This window comes from Phoenix dactylifera, chromosome 2 (assembly GCF_051530095.1).
Source record: "Phoenix dactylifera cultivar Ajwa chromosome 2, Ajwa_hap1_PhDact_Kaust_v1.1, whole genome shotgun sequence".
In the NCBI taxonomy this organism is placed as follows: Eukaryota; Viridiplantae; Streptophyta; class Magnoliopsida; order Arecales; family Arecaceae; genus Phoenix; species Phoenix dactylifera.
Genome location: NC_143191.1, coordinates 45,376,894 through 45,400,593, shown reverse-complemented (window position 1 = coordinate 45,400,593; position 23,700 = coordinate 45,376,894). Strand labels below are relative to the sequence as shown.

The 23,700-nt window shown below is 37.6% G+C and overlaps 1 protein-coding gene across 2 annotated transcripts in view; it reads right to left on the bottom strand.

Moving 5' to 3' along the window:
• Positions 1–1,310: 1,310 nt before the first annotated feature.
• LOC103707458 (histone-lysine N-methyltransferase ASHR3-like) overlaps positions 1,311–23,700 on the bottom strand; it is a 36,879-nt gene continuing 14,489 nt past the window's right edge. Inside the window, exons 3-12 of one of the 2 annotated variants that reach the window (XM_017842891.5) lie at positions 11,756–11,920; positions 10,395–10,421; positions 9,800–9,917; positions 9,530–9,629; positions 8,632–8,725; positions 6,302–6,380; positions 5,186–5,357; positions 4,946–5,026; positions 1,673–1,840; positions 1,311–1,530 (exon numbers count right to left, since the gene is read on the bottom strand). In XM_017842891.5, coding sequence (XP_017698380.3) covers positions 1,675–1,840; positions 4,946–5,026; positions 5,186–5,357; positions 6,302–6,380; positions 8,632–8,725; positions 9,530–9,629; positions 9,800–9,917; positions 10,395–10,421; positions 11,756–11,920 — 1,002 coding nt within the window. In that variant the 3' untranslated portion in view covers positions 1,311–1,530; positions 1,673–1,674. Of the gene's footprint in view, positions 1,841–4,945; positions 5,027–5,185; positions 5,358–6,301; positions 6,381–8,631; positions 8,726–9,529; positions 9,630–9,799; positions 9,918–10,394; positions 10,422–11,755; positions 11,921–23,700 lie in introns of both variants that reach the window. The other variant, XM_088716635.2, reaches the window with a different exon arrangement.

The window sequence follows — 23,700 nt, the reverse complement described above, 5'->3', positions numbered from 1 at the left end:
CATGCCTGCTCTAATGCAGTTGCCCTCATGATAATATCATTAGATCACACAGATGAATGTAAGATAATAAGGATCTCAACTTCATCTCTCTGCACCATATTAAATGATACGTGTTATTCTATGTGATTTGGAACATTCATTTTGTTGATACTGCTATATTTTTGTGGAAAATATTAAGAAACCATCACCAGATTGAACGATCCTGCAGTTGCAGGTCACAAACCAGAACAGGGCGAGTAAGCACTTTTATGGATAATAAACAGCCAGATAATTCCCCACTATGTATCATCCACTTCATGATCTCTGCTTCCTACTTCACATTATAGATCAAGACTTCAGGGCTCGTTTGGTTCGCGGCAAGCATTTTTCCTCCTACGAATATAATTTCTGAAAAACAGATTTCTAAAAAGAGGATACCTGAAAAAGTACATTTGGCATATTTGGTTAACCATAGAAAAGTGACAGATTTCCATAGTGCTTATGTTTGGTTAACCATCCACTTTTCTGTAAAAGTTATATGTAATTCCTATTATATCCTTAATAAAAATTAAGTCTTTAATGACTCTTTAATACTGAAGGGTCTTTTTAGAAAAAAAATAAAAATGAAGTGATTTTCGGCTCATGAGAAAATAACTTTCTCATGTTTCTCATGAGAAACTTTTTCATGAAATGTAGAAATCATATTCCTATGGGAATACAACTTTTCCATCTCTCTCCTTTGAAAACTCCAACCAAACAAAAGGCATCTCATTACTTTTCTGCTTACCATACTTTCTTTCCTTCTTTTTCCGCGAACCAAACGAGCCCTCAATGATTAAATAACAACTGTTACGACTGGTACAACACCAATAACATGCATAATGAATACACTACAAAACCGTAAAAAGACATTCTTTAGAAGTTAAAACCATGGCTTAGAAGCACTATTCTGAAGTCAAAATTCTGCTAACCAGGAATTTCCATGTTGAAGCACAGATCGCAACATCTGAGCACCATTGTCTCACAGGTGCCAATTAATTGTTCCAAGGAAACTAATATTGCAAGAAACAATCAAGGGCAGAGTAGAAAGTCACAAGCAAGGGCAAGGTTTAGGTCTGCTGGCAAGCCTGAAGTAAGATTCTGCTAGCAGCTGCCTGTAATGTATGGTGGATTTTGTGGTACTTGTAAGTCCAGTGTACTACAGGCAGGCCCTAGTAGGAACTAATTTTTTGCTCCAGACAATCAAAACTTCAATTTACAAGCTAAAAGGTTTCATGCACATATCGTAGCATGATTCCTTTTAATCTCAAGTTGCTATTGAAGAGAAGAACTAAAAATGCAATCACAATGAGATTCAATTTCTGTAAAAATGGAGGTTCTACATTTTACGAAGACTTCTGAACACCATCAGCACAGGAATATGCTCCTAATTGCATTCTCTTTGACAGCTCCCTTTGAATTGTATAAATCCGCTTGACTACAACTATATACCAAATCACCAATACCATTACACTTCTCAAAATAATACAGCACCACCAGGATCAGGGAAGACTGCCAAGAGGAATATTAAATGGAGCTAATGTTAATGAATGTTATGATGCCTAGCAATACAAGATGACATGGAAACCAGTGTTTTCTTCTGTTGCCTGCACTTTCCAATAAAATGATAAATCAATAAATGACAAAATTGCACCTTCAAACAAATGTTTGTTTACTTGATGAACGGGTTAGCATAACAGATCTCTTCCTTTTACATCCCCAGATAGAGGCCACCTGGTTTGTCTTTCTCTTACTCCCCAGATAACCTTGGCAGTTGGAAGCCCCACAGTAACACTTGACCATAGGCCCGAAATGCACAAATCTAGATAAAAAAGCATATGAACTCTGTATTATCCTTTCCAGATTACATAATTGAATAAGAAATTCAATGGAAAGTTGAAGAAATTCTATTTTCAAGCGACCCAAACAATACTAATAGTTAAACTTAATGAGACCCTCAAACAAATAAGACGTTGAATAAATTTATATTCCTTCTAATACAGATCTATACAAAATACTGCATCAGGTTATATAAATTCCCAATAGCTTTTGTAGGCCATATGCGTTATGTGCAGGTGTTAAATATCATTGAACACCAAAATTACTCCAAAAGGACAACACATCTACATCTTCAGGCATAGATAGGCATATTTCCTGATATATTGTTTGAAAGAAACCTGTATCAATTCACTGGTTATCAGGGAGGCATCTTATGGAAGTTCTTTTTGATGCAAGTTACAACACAGTCACAGGCAAAAGTGCATCAACAAAGGGATTTGCATGCACAAATCAACCAGCAAATCCAGGAAACAAATTGATGAAGCCATGATCAAGAAGATGCAAGTTAGCACAATCACAGGCAAAAGTGTCTCAAAGGGATTTGCATGCATAAAGCAACCAGCAAATCCATGAAACAAATTGATGGAGGCATGATCAAGAAGATGCAATGACTCAAAGGACTTTATACAGCACACCATTCATCGGAACATGTGGAGGTACATAAGACTAAGGCAGATAAAATCAAGGCTATTCCTTGCACAGGCCAAAACGTCAAAGATTAGAGTATTGTAAAAAAAAATAAAAAAAGGAAAGAAAAAGACACTTTGTTTAGCTTACTTTTAAACCTTCTAATTTTCATAACCAAACTAAAATACCAGACTCATTCCAGTAAATGATATCCTTTTTTCTTCATAAACCAATAAGCTTATACCTTGAGCTATAAGTCACAGTATCAAATTGAAGCAACAACAAATATTTCACGACCCATGATGACTTATGAAAAATGATAAAACAAAGATAGCACCTGCTAGAACTATTATAGCATTGATTTATTCACCGGAAGTTCAGTATGCTATATATTTCCTCTAGATATACAATAAAAACCTTAATTAAACTGAAATTCTGATGAATGTTTGATGAACAAGAAGCCGTTGATCTTAGCAATCTAACAGTTCATAACAACAAAAGCAAGATACTTGTATAACCGTCGTGACTGTCAATATCTACATACTGTTAGATTGTTGATGGGGTCCTTGGTTCTCTAATTGACAGTTGCAGTGCTCAATCAAAGGTGCAATTATGACTAGTATGGCACCATGAACATATTGAAAATTCTGATGAATCTGATGCACAAGAAGCAGTTGACTTTAGAAATCCAACAGTTCATAACAACAAAACCAGGATACTTCTACAACCCTTGTGACTGTCCACCAAGTCAGATTGTTGATTGGATTTTCTAATCGACAATTGCAGCGCTCAGAGGTGCAATCATGACCACTCTGACATCACGTGCAAATTGGGCCGAAGACAATAAAAGTACTAGCTACACTATCATCTAGTAAAATACAAATATCCGCAAGGTCACCCTGGTGGTCAGAATCAGCAGTATAACAGCACATGTAAACAGTTACATCTAATAAGTTACAATGTGGATATGCACCAAGTCTTTACCATTTAACATTATCAGCAAGTTGCAAAGCAATATATCAAATTTTCTCATATATGATACATGCTGCATGCAGAATATAATATATAAACATGCAAAATACAACTATATAAAATCCTGTATACACTGCATGTTTCACAAAACCAGCCACTTCGCAAATAAACATAAGATCCTTTTTCCCCATATGATACATTTAGAATGAGCATAGGAGTAGCATAAGTGGACATAATGCAATAGTTCTGATGAATGTCTGATGGACAAGAAGCCGTTGATCTTACCAATCTAACAGTTCATAACAACAAAAGCAAGATACTTCTATAACCCTCATGCCTGTCAACATCTACATACTGTTAGATTGTTGATTGGGTCCTTGGTTCTCTAATTGACAGTTGCAGTGCTCAATCAAAGGTGCAATTATGACTAGTATGGCACCATGTACATATTGAAAATTCTGATGAATCTGATGCACAAGAAGCAGTTGACTTTAGAAATCCAACGGTTCATAACAACAAAACCAGAATACTTCTACAACCCTTGTGACTGCCCACCAAGTCAGATTGTTGATTGGATTTTCTAATCGACAATTGCAGCGCTTGGAGTTGCAACTATGACCACTCTGACATCATGTGCAAATTGGGCCGAAGACAATAAAGTACTAGATACATTATCATCTAGTAAAATACAAATATCCGCGAGGTCACCCTGGTGGTCAGTATACAGCATTATAACAGCGCATGTAAACAGTTGCATCTAATAAGTTACAATGTGGATATGCACCAAGTCTTTACCATATAACATTGTCGGCAAGTTGCAAAGCAATATATCAAATTTTCTCATATACGATACATGCTGCATGCAGAATATAATACATAAACATGCAAAATACAACTATATAAAATCCTGTATGCACTGCATGTTTCACAAAACCAGACACTTCGCAAATAAACATAAAATCCTTTTTCCCCATATGAGACATTTAGAATGAGCATAGGAGTAGCATAAGTGGACATAATGCAGAAGGTAATTATAGTGGAACTCTTATTTTAAATGAAAGCCAAAAACAGTCATAGGAGACAATCTTTTCAGGTGTAGATTGCCATGTCCGAAAGAGGAAGAAAGATAAATTAATATCAGTAATAACAAGTCATTTGTTAGTAAATTCGTTGATGGCAAAGTACAACCCAAATAGCAAAAACAAGAGATATCGTTTGTGTTCATGTAACATGCATATTGAAACTTTCCCGATTACTAATTGACAAACATGGCCAACCAAGGATCATCAGATAAAATCAGTCCTGTAAGCCTTTCCATGCTTGTAATGACATATACAAGAAGTAGTTTTACAAGGCAAAAGAAGAATATCTGACTGAAGATATAATAACACCAGAAATAACTGATTCTTATAGATAACCTGAAATTTAAGCAGAAGAAATCAAGAAATTGAAATCACTTGATGACAAGAAGTAATCAATCATCAGGTACCTGTAATCATATGTCAAAGGCTCCCCAACTTCTATGGAGCGAGAAGCAAACACACCAACACGTGTCTCCCCATCAACTTGCCTTCAAAAAAATTACAAAAAAAATGATCAGTCATTGCATGATCAGGGAAAAAAATAATTTCCTGCTATATATGAAAGGCCTCAATCAATATCAACCAATAACTGACCAGCTTTGGAAATTAAAAAAAAAAAATCTTGACCAGAAATTTCAAAGACATACCACTTCTCTAGTTTACAATTAGGAATACAGCTGTGGTTCAAAAAACGAGAAGCATTTCCTTTAAAAGTTGCGTCAATTGTGAAATCTTTACGAATTTCACACATATAAAAATTTCGATCGCCTCGATGCTTCATGTCCCAGAGTCTTTGCTCACACAAAGCATCATCAATAACTGAAACAGAAGAAAGGAAATAAAAATGTATATCAAAGGATGCATATTCAAAAGAAAAGAAGATGAATGTAAGCATCTATTATCTGTCTGCCGAGGATCATTCTTAATCCAAAACTTACAGTTTATAGATACAATTTTAAAGAAGTTGGACTTCATCTAACAAGTTACACAACAATGCATGCATGAACGAACAGTATTGCAATGGAACAACAAAAGAACAAACAGCAGAATATTTCAGCTAACTTATCTAAAAAAAGGAAAACAATATAATAATTCATTCGAAAAGACATCCAGAAATTATCTAAATTACATAAAGAGGTGCCATAAGCATCTAGACTATCTATTAAACCATTCAAATGAATGTTCAATTCTCTACCTCCACCAAAAGGGGAAACATATGAAGAGGAATGGATATTTTCAACAGCCTATATATGTAAGTCAAAAAAAAACTTGAATTTCATTAGCCTTCAAAAAAAAGGAATTTCATTTCACTGCAAGGAAACCAAGCTTCTGGACTACAATTAACTTCAGCATGGATCTAATGCTTTGTTACCTTCACACTTCTACTGAATTCTAAGCAATTCCTTGTTTCTTGTTTTATTTCCCACTCAGTGTTATTTATTGAACTACAATAAGCAAGGCAGACTAGATATGGTAGAAACTGGATTGCAAACTTCAGTTGCTTAGAAGGTCAATCCTCTACAAGCATAATTACAACAGTAATTCAGTCCAGAGTAACCATCAAAAATCTCTAACAAGATATGGATTGCAAATGGCATGATTTAAACATCACATTAAATTGTCTGCAAAATAGATATAGCATTACAATGAGAAATTAGCATACTGTGTTCCATATAATGTCAACTAAGCATAATAAGCATAACAATAATATGTTCCATATAAATGTCAAGCAAGCATAATAAACATATATGATGTCCATCTACCTTCTCCAATATATTCGATGACAAAGTCTCCCTTTTCCATTGCCTCTAATGCCACTACTCCCCATCCACAAAGTTTTGTCTACAAGAAGATAGATATGTGATATACTGCACAATGTTAATGACATGGAACAATGAAAACAAGATATACAGTTCAAAAGAAACACCAAAATAAAATCCATGTCCCCATAATTTCTTTGCACCTAAGATTTGAAAATACACTAACTTTACTGAAGCTACTTCAAACTTCACAAGGATGGAGTTGTGCATATTGATATGGACCATAATGATATATGTGAAAAATCTAAATTTCCATTTGACATTATTGTATAAAGTAACTAATCCTTAAATCTAGCTGCAACTCATACAAATGTTATTTACATCCCTGATCCCGCTGTTTAATTTTCAGGCCATAGCTTGGTCAGCAATTCTTTTTAGGAATTCTAGAACCTGCAATAATATATTTCTACTTGAGAAACCTATAATATCATATTGTACAAATATAATGCACAATCTAATCCAAACTATTGCACTTCAAATAAACATATAAACAAACTACCCTTACTTTATCTAAAATATATTTATATCATTTAAGTGCATAATTTGATAAATAAAAGGATTTAAGGTACATTTGTACAGCCTTTCGCAAAAACAAGTAGTGACAAAATTTATAAAGCTCAACCCAAATAGATGAATAAAGTTTGTCTGTCATGAATATAATATATGCGTGTATATCAAGTATTAGTCATCTTGGTTAACATGTACAATACAGATATTGACTTATAAGTCAATAAAACCTGAAAAAATTATAATAGACTAAATGGATTGCCTCAAATAAAATATTACTCAATAATTTTACTTTGAAATGAACTACAAAAACACTCCTGTGAAAGGCAATATGGTATCTCCCCAATAATTAAAAAAGATGGGGAAAAATTGTCAACTTGAAGTTACAATACCAGAAAAATGCCTATTCATGAAGCATGTTAAGTCTTGAACCCTTTGAAAAGTGGATCATCAATGAATATTGAATACTAGAAACAAGAAAATGCAAAAACAGAGAAAGATCAGACGAAGGCAAAAATAACATGATCAAACTTTTAAAATGCAACTCAAAAAGAGCAATTGTTGCATGAAAATTTGGGTCAACTAGAACAGGAGAGGATTATATTTCCATCCAACAGAAATTTCAGGTGTGCTTATCCAAATCTTAGAAGGTTTATTTTAAAAAATAGGTGTATTTAACTAACTTTGTAGTATTTTCTAGTTGATTTAGCTGTTAGCATTTTGTGAGTACTTGATTGCTCAAACTATGAGATCACAGGTATCGATGCCCAAAAAGCATACAGTTTTGTTCTTGTCATAAAAGCATCTCTTTTCTTCAACAGGATCCATATCCTCTTTTAAAAAGGGGAGTCTTGAAGCTCCTTCTGTGTTAGATGAGAGATTCACCTCTTTGCCACATTATATGACAACTTTGAATATTGACGTTACCAACATAAAACAGAATAAAAATAAAATGGTCTTGATTATCCCTAATCAATTTGATACTCCAAATACCAACGTTTCTTATAAGATGTGAATGAAAAATCTGAGTCACGACGTGTGTATACGTATATGTGCATGGATGGATGCCTGATATGCTTGTAACTTTAATTAATAGTCAATATTGAAAGGTTTCAAGTTACTACTATGCAACTAACTTCACTAAATTGAAATTTTTGATATGAACAATAATATTATGCAGTCTGTAAAACTAGATGCTTAAAATTATCACCTAATAACATAGCCTAATGAGCAGAGTTTTGGCCCAATTTCGACAAGTTATGGAAGTCCAATTATAATAAACAAAAGGATTTATCAGCTCCAACAATAAGAAAAATGAATAACATAACCAGATTGTGGAAATGAAAGCTGAACTATATGATTTGTTTCCAATAAATAGATAAAACAATAGTTACAAGTAGCGGTGACGGGTATCATGAAAGATTTGAGGAATAAATTAGAAATTAAAGAGTATAGAAAACTATTGGAAAGTGCATTCTGATGAGGACATTATAAACACCAAACACCCAAGTCAAGGAAAACATATTGGTCCTAATCTAATTATGTTTAAAGATAGCAAGCTAACAACTATATCAGGAAGAAGACTATAAAGATGAGATAGCCAACACTCTTGATGATAACAATTGAACATAATTATGGATCAAACATAACACATGCACAAGGCAAGTGCATTATGCTGATGTTGACATTAAGCACACAAACATGCAGACACATGCAAACACAATCTTAATTACAAACCACAACTAACAATTGGAGCAAACATTTACCTTGACAATTTTTATCTTTCTCTCTTTGCGGAATGGTCTGTTTGTGCACATATCTGAGCAATGGCAGGCCTTGGAACAGCTGATTGAAAGACCCCTGTTGAATAATGCACCCACACAAATCATTTAATGCTTAACAAATAGCAATTTATACCAGGATTGTGGGGTATACGTATACCCCAAGCATTTACTCATGTGCCTACACACGCAATAATTTTGCAATACACATATGTCAGATTAATAATAGCTCCAACTCCAAGCTTGACAACACCTGCAAACAAAGTTTTCACTGAAGAAATGGCTCGACTATGTCACATCACTACCACCTAAACATGTTAATATACTATGTAATTCAGAAATAAATTTAAATAAGAGAAGGAATAAGAACAAGAGTCGACAGAGATTCAGTCTTCACGAAGTAAATTTATATTATTGTTAATCAACTCAAGGATTTCATGGTACCAGTTACTTGATACTAAAAATATAAGCATCACAAGACTTTACATAAAAAATGATTACAAAATCCGTATTAGGTTTTATATCATGAATTGCTGTCTTCAACTAGCCCATTTAAGACAGCTTGAATAACACAATGAGTCCAGCCATGAGCTAATCAAACAGCACATTGATTAAATAAGTTGTTTATATTTATTTTATTGTTTTGCAAACTAAACCACCGAGAAATAGAATCACATGAAAAATGATGCATCAAATGAAACAACATTGCAGCAGTTTATAAACAAAAGACTTGCAAATTTTGACTAATCAAAATAACAACCAAAAAACGTTATATAAATGCACAAAAAAAAGATTCAATGGTTAACAATAGACTGATATCAATGTTCAGTAATTAAATCAATAAAACTCAAGAAATTGATTGCGATCAAAAAAGTTCCAGTACCTGCATTCGCAATCATCCTTACATGTGGATTCAGCACGGCAATTTGTGCACCCAACACCAGTTTCTGCAACATCACGCTTCTTCTTGACTAAATAAATATCTTTCTTTGTTTAAGGAGACAGAATATAAGATCAGATGAGATCTTTTCTGTCATAAATAAATACTAAATCTAGGTAATCAAGTGTTTTAGTTGTCCCTCATACAATAAATTTCTGCACTATAGCAATTTTAAGAAGTTCCAAGTCGTATTCAAGACTTCATAAAGGATACTGCGCTTGATATGTATGTAAGGAGATGGCTCGTTTTTGTTCTCCAAAACATCTTTCAAAATGGACCCAATATTAAACTCTTCATCAACATATGGAAGTGGAAGGCGGCTAAAGATCTCCTGCAAAGAAAGATAGAACAGTTGTAACACCACCTGAACAAACAATTTAAAATAATACAGAACTCCTAAAAAAATTATTTATTTGAACTAGCTCTTTCAGCAGCTTCTGAAACTTTTTCTGGAGTCCAAGTTCATTAGTCTTTTAGTTTTTCATTAAAGATTTCTAGATTTACAGAATAACAGGAATCTGGGGAACACTGTTCAAATTAAAATTTCAAATTCTGTATAATATAAGAAATTTTATGAATTGTCACAAAACAACCAAACATCATTTACCCCAAAGAATAGCTGAATCTTCATAAGATCAGACAACATGCAAAATCATAATGTACCATGATTTTACCGAAAATTCAAATTCATCCAAAAAAGAATTATTTAATTTATATGATATAACCAAGTAATTAGAGCCAAGGAACGAAATGGGGGACGTCCTTGGTAAGAAATCCAGAAATGAAAAATAGTGATAATGGTTCTGACCTCAACATCACTTGTGGGATCTGCATGCTGTTATCCAATCAAATAAATCAGACCTGTCAGCCAACCTAATCAATAAAAAATAAGAATAAAGAAGAATAATTCTGGAACAGGAACATAAAAAAGCACAAAACAGAATGCAGGTCATACAGAACACCAAGGATACATGATTGCCAAATTTTTTATATCATGAATTTCGTAAATCAAGTATCTGATTTGGATATCTATGGCAATGAGGAAGCAGTTAAAATTCATAATAGAAGAGATAATATAAGGCAATCCATCTGCAATGAACTGAGAGGCATTAAGGAACTCCCTACCCAACCTGTGGATTTTTCTGTGTAGAGCATGAGGTGGAAAGTTTAAATAAGGTACTTGACTTATTAGATACAAACATAGATAGAAAGACTAAATCTTCTTTGAGTTCATTATTTAGGTGGAAGAGAGCTGAACAAGTAAATGCAACCAATCAATATCAGCATGAAAACCTCTACTTCATCATCTGATGCAAGTACAAGAGAAGAGAGATAAGTAAAGAATCCAATACTACTGGCAAAGATAAATTGCTATTTATCATAGAAGAAGAAAATTGTCAGTCCCTTTAACTTAATATCTGGCAATCCTAAAAGAGGTACAAAAGCTTTAATATGACAAAACAAGTAAAAGAGATATAAATAATCATTACGAAATTTGCCCATTGACCAATTATCAACACAGATTTTGCATTCTTTTGAACATTAGCAGTGAAAATATGTTCCTTTTTATTATGTAATCATGTGGTGTTTTTTTTTTTTTGCAAAAAAGGGAACTTTTCTAACACATTTTATTAAAAAAATGAACCTTTTTTTCCAACAGAAAGGATGTGGTCCCTTAAAAACAACATATTCCAATATAAATGAAGGGATGTATCACATTTCTGCATATATATACCACGGTATACCAATAATGAACCAGAAACCTATTCCAAAATTTGCAGTTCAAAAGACACATTCTTTTCCTGATACAACTATGTTCATGAGGATAGAAAACTTATTAAAATGAGTGGGATCTCCTACTATAGCAAAATGAACTTATCCAGTCATTGAGGAGGTCAATAACTCTATCTTCCTTTACTAGGTTATTTTTAATTTATATATCCATGCAGATTGCTTCAAATGCAATGCACAGTCAAGAGATGTAGGTTCTTCTAGGAAATAGAAAGGTCTAAAGGAAGAAATTTCTGACACGGTTTGCACATGAAACCTCTAGTAAAGAGATCTCATGATTCCACTGAAGAATGTAACTGAGCATGACTAGTAACTTTTGAAAAAGAAAAAATTCGGTGAACAGCAAATCTTGTCTAATTAAGGAAAGAAGAGATCGACCTCCTTGTCAAGTCTCCAATCAGAAGGATGCCTCCAACAAATTAATGCCCCTGGTCGATCTGTTGGATAGTTGACATCTTCAGGCCATGGTGCACACTTGGGATGGGCCGCTATTGTGCATCGTACACAACGCCAATAAAATTTCTGTTTGCAGAGGAAACAACCCTGTAGGACCATCAAGAAGAATGAATACGTAGTTCATGCTGCAGTTAAGTGCAACCAAGATATGTTGTAAAGCCATACTTCCATAAGAGAAGAATAGGAAAAACAAAAACAAAAAAAGAAGGAAAAAAGATCATCAAATCATTAATAAAATATAAGTATTTGCACATACACTTATAAGAGAAAAGGTAAATAGAAGGCTGGTAGGCATTTATATTGTTTATAACCACCCTTAAGGGAGAGATCAATGTCGAGGTACTTGTATTGGTAATAACAAGAATGCATATGATTTCAAAAATACATTGCTATCCATCTACCTATATCATGTAAAATTTGATAATTTCACAATATAATAAATGTAAATAAATTACAACCCCCCCCCCCCCCTGCGAGATTAGGGTTAAATTACACTTAGACTCAATAGTTTGAAAAAGCATATTTACCCCCCTGAGGTTTATTTTTATCCAACACTTTAACCCATAACTGATGTGGGACAGGAGATTTAGGGAAGAAGATATGAAGAGAGGGGGGGGGGGGGAGAAGATCTGGAATCCACCAGATGCCAAGGCAATGTTTTCATTCCAAAAATACTCTAACTAAACAAGAGACATGGGGTTCCATATATGGCCCCCTATGCAACTACCCATGATCCCAACAAGTGATCATGTAACTACCCATGATCCAATAAACATCATGGGTCACTACAACAACTAAACACAGTCATTACAAACCAGCAACTAACATAAGAACGAAAATACATAATAAATAAAAGAAATACACAAGAAAATAATACTAGGGCCAAAGTGCTATGCACGCCGGCGACGCCCATAAACATGCTGGAAACAATGGTCTGTGTCCCCACCAACTCCCCTCAGCTGAGAAGAGTTCGCCTCTGGCGAAATGGATCTCTGGTAATGCTCCAACAGGTCTGAAGCAAGTCGCTGAGCTCATCTCTACTAATCCAGGTATCATCTGACGGAGGTCGACCATGCCATCTGACAAGATATCGCTGATAACCACCGCTCTGTGTACTAATAATCTGATCGTCCAAAATCTGTTCCACTGTGTCGGTGATCTGCGGAGAAAAAGGTATAGGAGGCAAGGCAGGAGCAGGAGATATGTTTTCAAAATTGGATGTGAGGTCAGTGTCAGGCTCATTGAATGGGTGTTCAGGAATAGTTGTCGAACCTCTGTAGGCAACTAAGTCTTCTACTTAATCCCAAAATCACTTGGATATCCACTACATATGCATTAAATCCAACCCGTTTCAGAATTTTGTATGGACCCATACTTCAGGCGTGCAATTTTCTAACGGCTCCTGGTGGAAACCGTTCAGGTCTGATTCTGATCATTACATCATCACCCACTCGAAATTCTTGATAACATCGATGCAAGCCAACGGCCATTTTATATATCACATTATTGATTTCAATTTTCTTATTAATCTCTTTATGTAAGTTTTGCATGTGTTGCGCGAAGAACTCAGTGGACTCAGAGATTCTGTTATTAGGTGCTACTGGGATAAGATCAACAGATTTTCGCGAAACATAGCCTAAGACAATTTCGAAAGGGCTCAAGCTAGAGGTTCTGTTCACAGAGCTATTGTAGGCGAAGTCAGCTGTGGATAGGAGAAGATCCCAATTACACGGATGGTCACCCACTAAACATCTTAGAAAGTTTCCTAGGCTGCGGTTGACCACCTCAGTTTGACCATCTGTCTGAGGGTGATAGACTATGGAATATTTAAGCTTTGTGCCCATAAAATTCCAGAGGGTCTTCCAAAAAATAACTAACAAATTTGACATCTCTATCAGTCACTATCGATTTTGGAAGCCCGTGGAGCCTAACAACCTCATCAAAGATTATCCTCGCAACTTTGGAGGCGTCAGAAATCTTGGAAGTGGGCAGAAAATGTGCCATCTTAGAGAACCGATCCACTACCACAAGAATAAAATCATGCTTACTTCTAGTCTTTGGCAACCCTAGCACGAAATCCATACTAATGTCCTGCCAAGGACGATCTGGGACAGGAAGGGGGGTATATAAGCCAGTGTTTTGTTTGCGCTGTTTGGATAAGTGACAAGTACGACACTGACTAACAATTTTCGCAACATCCCGTTTTAAACTAAGCCAATAAAATTTTTGTTCGACCATATCAATGGTCTTATTTCTACCAAAATAGCCAGCTATTCCTCCCGCATGGAGTTCCCGAACAAGAAAAGCTCTAAGGGATGTTTGAGGAATATACAGCTTGTTTCCTCTGAACAGGAAAGCATCAACCACAAGGTAGTCACTATTGTCCCTGGTGTGACCTTCTAACACACTAGCATAGATCTCAGCGAAGTCTGGACAAGTTGCATAATCGTCAATCATACGATCAAATCCAGTAACCTTTATGCTTACTGAAAAAAGTAATGCTACACGTCGGCTTAAGGCATCAGCTGCCTTCTTGTCAATTCCTGCTTTATGACATAACACGAAGGTGTATTCTTGAAGAAACTCAGCCCACTTTCCGTGTCATGAACTCAATCGTTTCTGCAAATTCAAGTACCTCAAAGCTTCATGATCGGAATATAATACGAACTCTTGAGGTAACAAATAGTGACGCTAGTGACGCAGCGCTTGTACAACTGCGTAAAATTCTTTGTCATAGGTGGAATATTTCCGTTTGGCATCATTCAACTTCTCACTGAAGTATGCGATAGGATATTTTTCTTGATTTAAGACTCCACCTATACCTATGCCAGATGCATCACAAGAGACTTCAAAAACTTTAGTAAAATCTGGGAGGCGCATGATCAGGGCTTCTGTCATTCTAATCTTGATCTCTTGGAATGCTTTTGAGGCTGCAGCGATCCAATGAAATTCACCTTTCCGAATACAATCCGTAATCGGTGCAGTGATCGTACTAAAATTCTTGATGAACCTCCTATAAAAGGTGGCTAAGCCGTGGAAGCTTCGCACCTCAAATAATGTAGTGGGTTTAGGCCATTCAAGAATAGCTTGGACCTTTTGTGGGTCTGCTGAAACACCCTTAGAAGACCCAACAAATCCTAAGAAGATTACACGATCAGTCATAAATGAACACTTCTTAAGGTTCGCATATAGGCTTTCTTTCCTTAGTGAGTTGCAGACCAAACGTAGGTGCTCAAGGTGTTGTTCCTTGTTTTTGCTATAAATTAAGATATCATGAAAATAGACTACAAGAAATTTTTCCATGAAAGGTCTTAGCACTTGGGTCATAATTCGCATAAATGTGCTAGGTGCATTTGTCAACCCAAAGGGCATGATTAGCCACTCGTATAATCCATCCTTGGTTTTGAAAGCTGTTTTTCATTCATCACCAGGGCGGATTCGGATTTGGTGGTAACCACTCTTAAGATCAATTTTGGAGAAAATAGTGGCACCTGCCATCATGTCGAGCATGTCATCCAATCGTGGTATTGAAAATCGATACTTAGCCGTTATCTTATTAATTGGCCTGCTATCCACACACATTCTCCAAGTGCTGTCTTTTTGGGGCGTTAGAAGTGCAGGCACCGCGCACGAGCTAAGACTCTCTCGGATGAACCCTTTTTGGAGTAGTTCATCAACTTGCCGTTTCAATTCAGCGTGTTCAATCGGATTGAGTCTATAATGAGGCAAGTTCGGAAGAGTCGCCCTTGGGACCAAGTCTATGGCGTGTTGAATGTCACGCATAGGAGGGAGCTTATCAGAAAGGTCCTTAGGAAAGATATCCTTAAATCCTTCCAGAACATGATGAACTTCCTTCGGAAAATCTATTTGGAAATTTGGAGCAACTTCTTTGGAAACTAACATAATAACTATGGATTCTTGGGTTGCTGCTTTCTCAAACTCCTTAGGACCAATAATTTGAAGGCGCTTTTCAACTTTCACATCCTTCTTTTCAGCAATAGAGGGCCTAGGAGGCAAAGGGTTCAGACGAATTTTCTTTCCTTGGTAAACAAAAGAATAGGAATTGGATTTGCCATAAATGGTCACATCCAAATCATAAAGCCACGGACTGCCAAGGATGATGTGTCCAACATCCATGGGAATAACATCACACCAGACCTTACCATTATATTCAGAAAAGTTGATTTGTACTAGGCAACGCTCAGTGACTGGTATAGCGGTTTTATCCACCCAAGACACATTATAAGGGTTAGGATGAGGCACTGTCTTTAACTGTAGCTTCTTGACAGTTCTTGTGGATACAGCATTGATGCTACTCCCACTGTCGATGATAACTTTACAGCTATGTTCGCCACATTTGATATAGGTGTGAAATATGGATCGGCGCCTCCAGTCATCATCTTCTTGCTTAGCTTGTGTAAGGATACACCTAACTATACCTAAAGAAGTGAAACCCTCAAGTGAACCGGGTTCCTCACCTTCATCTGACTCTTCAGGGTCTATCTCAGGCTCATAGACCAACTCATCCTCTTCATCATTTCGTTCTTCTTCGATGACCAGTGTTTTCTTAGTAGGACATTGACTAGCTCTATGCCCAAAACCAAAACATCTGTAACACTGATCTCGAGAAACTTTGGGTGGTTCACTTAAAATTCCCTTATTCTTTTGATCATTAATTTTTGGGAACTCTGTCGCTTGATTTCTAATATTGGGCTTACCCCAAGTGTTAGTTTGACTACCGTGGATAAACTTGTGGTTGGCCTCCTTAAGATCAAAACGCCTAAAGGTTGTCTTATTAGTATAACGCTCGATGTCTTGGACAAGTTGATAGGCATGTTCTAAAGAATTGACCTCGCGTAGAATAAGCTCTTTTTGTAGGTCATCTCGCAATCCCGACCTAAACCTAGAAAGGGTCAATTCCACACTCTCGCGTGCATCGCATCGCATGAAGAACTCATCAAAGCGAGCGATGTACTCGGACACAGGTTTGCTTCTCTGAATCAGTCGTTGCCACTGATCTACTAGGCGACTTTTATAGGATATAGGGAGATATTTTTCTTTTAACTTCTCCTTCATTTCATCCCATTGTACCACAAGGGGTGCCTAACTCTAGCAAGCATGTTTTCTATTGTATTCCAATGTAACTTTGCGAGACCAGTGAGCTTCATTTTTGCAAAACAAACTCTGCAATCTTCAGATAGATTGTACCATTCAAAGTAATGGTCCATATCAGCGAGCCAGTCAATGAAGACTTTTGGGTTGAGACGACCATCATAACTTGGTGCATGGATCTTAATACTGCGCATTACATGCTCATCTAGTATCTCACGCGCTCTTAGATAGTCCCTCTGGTATTGTTGCCTAAGGCCTCTGGGGCGAGGCGATTCAAACTCACCAAGTTCAAATTCTCCATCGTTGTGAGTAACTTGGAGGTTGGTGATTGAATTTTCAGCCAAAGTCAAGCGAGTGTTCAGCCTAGTCTCAAGGTCAATAATCCTTGCCCCCAAGGTTCGCCGTACCGGTACCGAACCCCGTACCGGTGCCGCACTAGCATAAGCGTACCGAATGTCGGTACGTACGGTACGCGGTACGTCAGGCGTACCGACACTGGCGTACCGATACCGGTATCCATCGGTACGGGTACGGTACGCCCGGTACCGACCTGTACCGATCGGTACAGCATACGGTGCTTGCCCCTAATCTGGTTTCCAATGCCGCAATGGCATCTAACACCTGTTGGTTTGGATTGGTAGACATCTCATGTGAGTAGGATGTACCGCTGCGAGTTGTCATGCTTTAGAATACGAAAATCCTAGATAAAAATAATATTCAGATTAAAAATCAACAATCTTGAATAAAAGACTTATGACAGGGGCTCGGCTACTTTCGGATTAGCACAGGTGATAACTAAATATCAGGACCTTAAGTATTGCCAACCTTGGCCTGGGTCATGCAAAATCTTCGCAGGTTAATCTAATGAAAGTGGGGTCCTTCAAATTGATTAGGGTTTCACCAGATTTAAATAAATTGTCTTTTGAGGATTTGAAAAAAATGATTTGTAAGGCTCAATATGTGTTTTCAAGGGGCACAGGCTTTTATACAATTAAGGTCCTATCTGAAACCAACAACATGAAGTAAAAGCAATAGCAATCTAAAGATAAACTAGCTTATAGGGAAAGGCTGAAAAATTATTTAAAGGAAAGATACGATTCAGATCTGATTCAGTGGAAGAGAGTAGATGTTAGAGTGCGGAGCGCAAAACCGAAGCCCGATGACTTGTGGAAGATGTTGCTGGAAAACGGTCGACTGCGAGTATCTTTGTTGAAGCCCAACTCGCTGCAGGGTCTGGATCCAAGTGTAAGGGCCTGAAAGCCGGGCCCGCGAGGCAATGGGCCAAGGGATCAATTGGGCTCGCATGACAACGGGCCAAACGTTGGGGTCGGCCCGCTCGCCCGAAAACAAGAAATAAAGAAGGGACCCGAAGCTTCTGGAATGGCTTCAGATCCCTCTGAGTAGTGGGGAAAAGAGCTGAGGGAGACACCGGGGGGGGGGGGGGGGGAGAAGCGAAGTCGGAGGGCGAAGACCTTCGTTTTTGGGGAGTGATGGAAGCAGCGAGGGCAGAGGATGGAGTCGGCGACGGAGGTGGAGGTGGTGGCGCGGGGAAAGAGGGGTCTCGGTGAGATGGGAGGGAGAAGAAGAAAGGGGATTAGGGTTTGAGGGATGACGTATGGGAGGGAGAAAGCTCTCGGTGAGCTAGGAGGGAGAAGAAACAGGGTGAACTCGAGGGTTGGTGGAGGGTGGAGGCAGCGGAGAAGATGAAGGGGTGGCGGTGTGACCGAGGCAGCGGTGTGTGCGGTCGTAGAGGAGAGCGGCATCGGCGGACGAGGACGGCCTGGCGGCGAGGACGACGTAGTGATCTGCTAGCGGCGGCTCTGCGGGCGGTCGGTCGTGAGGGAAGACGAAGAGGTACTTTTTTAAAAAAAAAATCTTTTTCTTTTTTTTTGGACTAGCTTGTGCGACTCACGTGCGATGAAGCACGTGTGCCTCACGTGGGTTGGGGCACGTGCAACTCATATGCAGTTTTTTTTCTTTTTTTCTCTTTTCTTTTTTTTTAGGGGCGGATTCGAGCTAATGAACTGGTGACGGATAAGGGACTTACCCGTTAAGTGGTGTTTCTTCAACCTCCCGACAGTTTCGGGAGGTGGTTCCGAACTCTGTGGCTACTATTGTAGAGCATATCCTATGGCCTGCGGTGGTGGACGTCAGCCGGTCACGAGCTCCTGATTGCTTGGTGAAATCAGAGAGAGCCTCCCCTTGTTGGTTGTGGTGAGAACTGAGCGAAAGGGAGGGGAACAGGGATGAAAGAAAGGAGGCGATGCTCCTTCCCTTTTTGGCAATGCAAGTTGCGCGTGGCCCTTCAACACGCTCCGGCGTCCGTGGCGCTCGGGGTACGGCGTAAATCTCGTGCACCCACCTGAATCCTGAAATCTGACGCTGCTCTGCCATATATAGGGTGGAGCTTCTGTGGGAGTTTTCGGGAACAAAGGAGACAGCAGAAGGGTTTTTTTTTGGGGTCTGTCCCCCTGCAACCCAGAAAGGAAGAGATTTTGGCAACAATGGCAAAACCGGTGGCTCTCATACCAAACTTGAGGATGATAGTGTTATTTCGATTATTGACACAACCATTGAGAAAATATCAAATTAATAATACAATTTAACATGATACATCACTAATGAATACAACACCCTCGATACATTAAGAGAATGAGATCAAGATGTCTTCCAATGATTAATAACGAGATAAAATTTATAATAGAACAGTGATTTCATTGTTAAGAGTATGTAGCACTACCGTGGCATATACTCAAAATTGCTTAAAACATATTTCATTGATTATATGCATTAGTCTAACCTTAAGATGTAGCAAAGTGTGGAATGAGTCAACCCCAACATAAGTGGAGTCGACCCTGGCACATCATGAAACCATCTAGCACACCCCTGCAAAAATGGCACAGATGAACAGTAAGTGGAGTCGATCCTATGTATGCTTGAGTCGACCCCAAAAGTGGAGCCTACCCCAAAGAACCTTGAATCGACCCCAGCTTCAAGCCTCAAGAAAACAACTCTCTGGAATTTACTGAGAGGGCCGACCCCAAGCTTCCTTGAGCCGACCCCAGGAATACTTGAGTCTGCCCCAATGGAGCCGACCCCAACTGAACATGAGCCGACCCCAAAGATATATGCTCAAAAACCATGTCTCTGGAATTCCTGAGAGGGTCAACCCCAATGGAGTTTGAGTCGACCCCACTGTAGCATGGGTCGACCCCAAGATAGATTGAGTCGACCCAATGAGAACAGCCGAAAATACAAGGTTCTGTGATTCCTGAGAAGGCCAACCCCACTGTAGCAAGGGTCGACCCCAGTGAAAGTTGGGTCGACCCCAGAGGAAGTTGAGTCGACCCCAAGTCTGATGCACAGTAAGTTGAGCCGACCCCAGAAAAACTTGGGTCGACCCCAGCACGGGCAGAGGCATAATGGCTAGTTATGCAGAAGTACTTTTTGATCTCCCAACGGCTAGTAACGGATAGTTTTTCAAATATGACCAATGGGAAGTGACTAAAAGATGTGGAAAAGTATTTAAAGTGATACTATTCATCAGAAAAAAAAAATTTGAAAATAAATTAAAGTTTATTCAAGAAAAAGCAAGCCCTAGCCTTCTTCAATTAAGTGCTACATTCAAAGAGCCAAAAGAAAGTAGTTGAGCAGATTAAAAGAGACATTAAGAGCTCCACCAACCCTTGAAGAGTGAAGCAATCTTGATAAAGAAGAGAAGAGCCTTATCAAAGCGATAACTATATTCTAAACTCTTCTTTGTAGCTCATAATTGTTATATTTGCTCATCTAGGAGTTTCAACTCTCTTCTTCCTAATCAATTTGTAAGGTTTGTTGGTGAGCCCGTAAAACCAACGGTGTAGGTTTGTTGGTGAACCCGTAAAACCAACGGTGAAGGTTTGTTGGTGAGCCCGTAAAACCAACATAGATATTTGGTGATCTCGGAAAACCAAAATGTAAAAGTTTTTGGATTGTGAGCCCGAAAAACAATCCAACTGTAATCCGCGGGATTATAGTGAATTCTCAAAGGGTCGCTTGGGGAGTGGACGTAGGTGCTTAGAAGAGCACCGAACCACTATACTTCTTGTGTGTTTGCATTGTGTATTGTTCTAACTTCACTACAATCACTCACTCATCAATTAACTCAATTAAGGAATTAAAAATTTAGAAGAACCAATTCACCCCCCTCTTGGCTTGTCACCTTGGGCAACAAGTGGTATCAGAGCAAGGTGCTCTCATAGTATTTGTTCATCTCACAATCAAGAGTCAAAGATCATGACAACCCAAGTAGGATGTGATATGAACGAGGGGCAATCCACAAATAGACCTCCTCTGTTTAATGGCACTAATTACACATATTGGAAAGCTAGGAGGAGGATATTCATTCAAGCTCTAGATTATGACTTGTGGAATATCATAACTAGAGGACCACACACACCCACAATTAGTGTAGAGGGCACAATCATTCCTAAATCAGAAATGGATTGGAATGAGAGAGATAGAAGACTAGTACAATTAAATGTTAAAGCAATTAATGTACTTTACTGCTCACTATATGTAAGTAAATTTAATAGATTATCTACATACATCTCCGCGAAAGAAATTTGGGATAAACTAGAGGTCACACATGAAGGAACTAATCAAGTCAAAAAGTCAAAAATAAATATATTAGTACATAAGTATGAATTGTTTAAAATGGAATCCACTGGGTCCATAACTAAAATGTTCACTTGATTCACGAAAATCATTAATAGACTAAACAGTTTAGGAAAGTCTTATACTAACTCTGAACTAGTGCGAAAAATTCTCAGATCTCTACCAAGAGTTTGGGAGGCCAAGGTAACTGCAATTTCAGAAGCAAAGGACCTCAATACACTGCAATTGGAAGAACTTCTAGGATCACTTATGACTCATGCGTTGATCATGAAGCAAAATTCAGAAGATGAGGTCAAGAAAAGGAAGACCATTGCCTTGAAGACTACAACTCCAAAACAGAAAATTGAATTAGAAGAATCTGATGATGAGAAGGAATATGATGAAGAAGGAATGGCTATGCTCGCAAGAAAATTCAGAAAATTTATGAGAGGAAAGAAAAAATTTCATAAAAGGAAGCCCTTCCTCAAAGGTAGCTCGAGCAAGGAAAACGAAAAGGACAAAGAAAAAGAAAGGAAAATGCCAATTTGCTATGAGTGTACAAGCTCGAGCATTTCAAGATAGATTGTCCGGAATTGAAATGGATGGCAAGAAAGCTTAAGAAGAGGAACCTCATGGCTGATTGGAGTGAAAGTGAGGAATCAAGTTCGGAAGAGGAAGATCAACAAGAGACGGCCCAAATCTGCTACATGGCCAATGACGATGAGGTAGATTCTGAACTTGAATGTGATTTTACAGTAGAAGAGTTACATGATGCATTTTTAGAACTCATGGAAGAGCACAAGAAGCTAATCAATAAAAATAAAATTCTAAAAGATGAAAAGCAATATCTTATCAAAGAAAAGTTGAAACTATCTAATGACTATGAAACATTAAGTAGGAGGTTCACTAATGAAACCAAAAGTCTAATTGCTGAAAATGTTAAGCTAAAAGAAGATGCAAAAAAATACAAATTCTTAGTGGACAAGTTTACACTTAGCTCAACTAAATTAAATATGATTCTTGATAGTCAAAAAGCTGTATATGATAAAGCTGGGTTGGGATATAAAACAAATAGGAAGCAAAAATACTTAAAGAACATATTTGTGAAAGCCAAAACTGAAAATATAACTTGTCATTGCTGCAATAAAGTAGGACATAAAGCATATGAATGCAATTTTAGAAAGTTTAGCTATAACAAATTGAGTGATAAGAGTAAGTTAAAATCCAAGAAAATTTGGATTCGAAAAAGAACATCAAGTACTAACCTTAAAGGACCCAACATGGTTTGGGTACCTAAAGCACATTCTTGACTTTGATTGCAGGAGTGTCTTACAGCTAATAAGAGGGATAAACGATGGTATCTAGATAGCGGCTGTTCAAGACACATGACAGGTGACATAGAACAATTTGTCACTTTGGAATCTAAGGAGGGTGGAGTGGTAACCTATGGAGACAATGGAAAAGGACTTATCATTAGAAAGGGTAAAATCTATATAACTCCATCCACTTTTATAGAAAATGTTTTATTAGTTAATGGTCTGAAACATAACTTACTTAGCATAAGTCAATTTTGTGATAAAGGTTTTAAAATCACATTTGAAGCCTCAGTATGCATAATTACAAATACTAAAGATAATAGCATTGTACTTATGGAACATAGGCATGAAAACATTTATATGGTAGATCTTCATGATTTAGGCAAGAAAAATGGATTATGCTTCATCACTAATGAAGAAAGGAAAAGTAAAACAAGTTGGCTTTGGCACCGTAGACTAGGACATGCTAGTATGGACTTAATATCAAAACTAGTCAAGAAGGATTTGATAAAAGATGTGCCAAAATTGATCTTTGAAAAAGACAAAATTTGTGAACCATGCTCATTAGGAAAGCAAACAAAATAATCCTTCAAATCAAAGAATATAGTATCAACCACTAGGCCTTTTGAACTCATACACATGGACCTATTTGGGCCTACTAGAACTGCAAGTCTAGAAGGAAAAAAGTATGGACTAGTTATAGTAGATGATTTCTCAAGATATACATGGGTTTCATTTCTTGCACATAAGAATGAAACATTTTCAGCATTCTTGAAATACTATAAAAATATCATAACTGAAAAG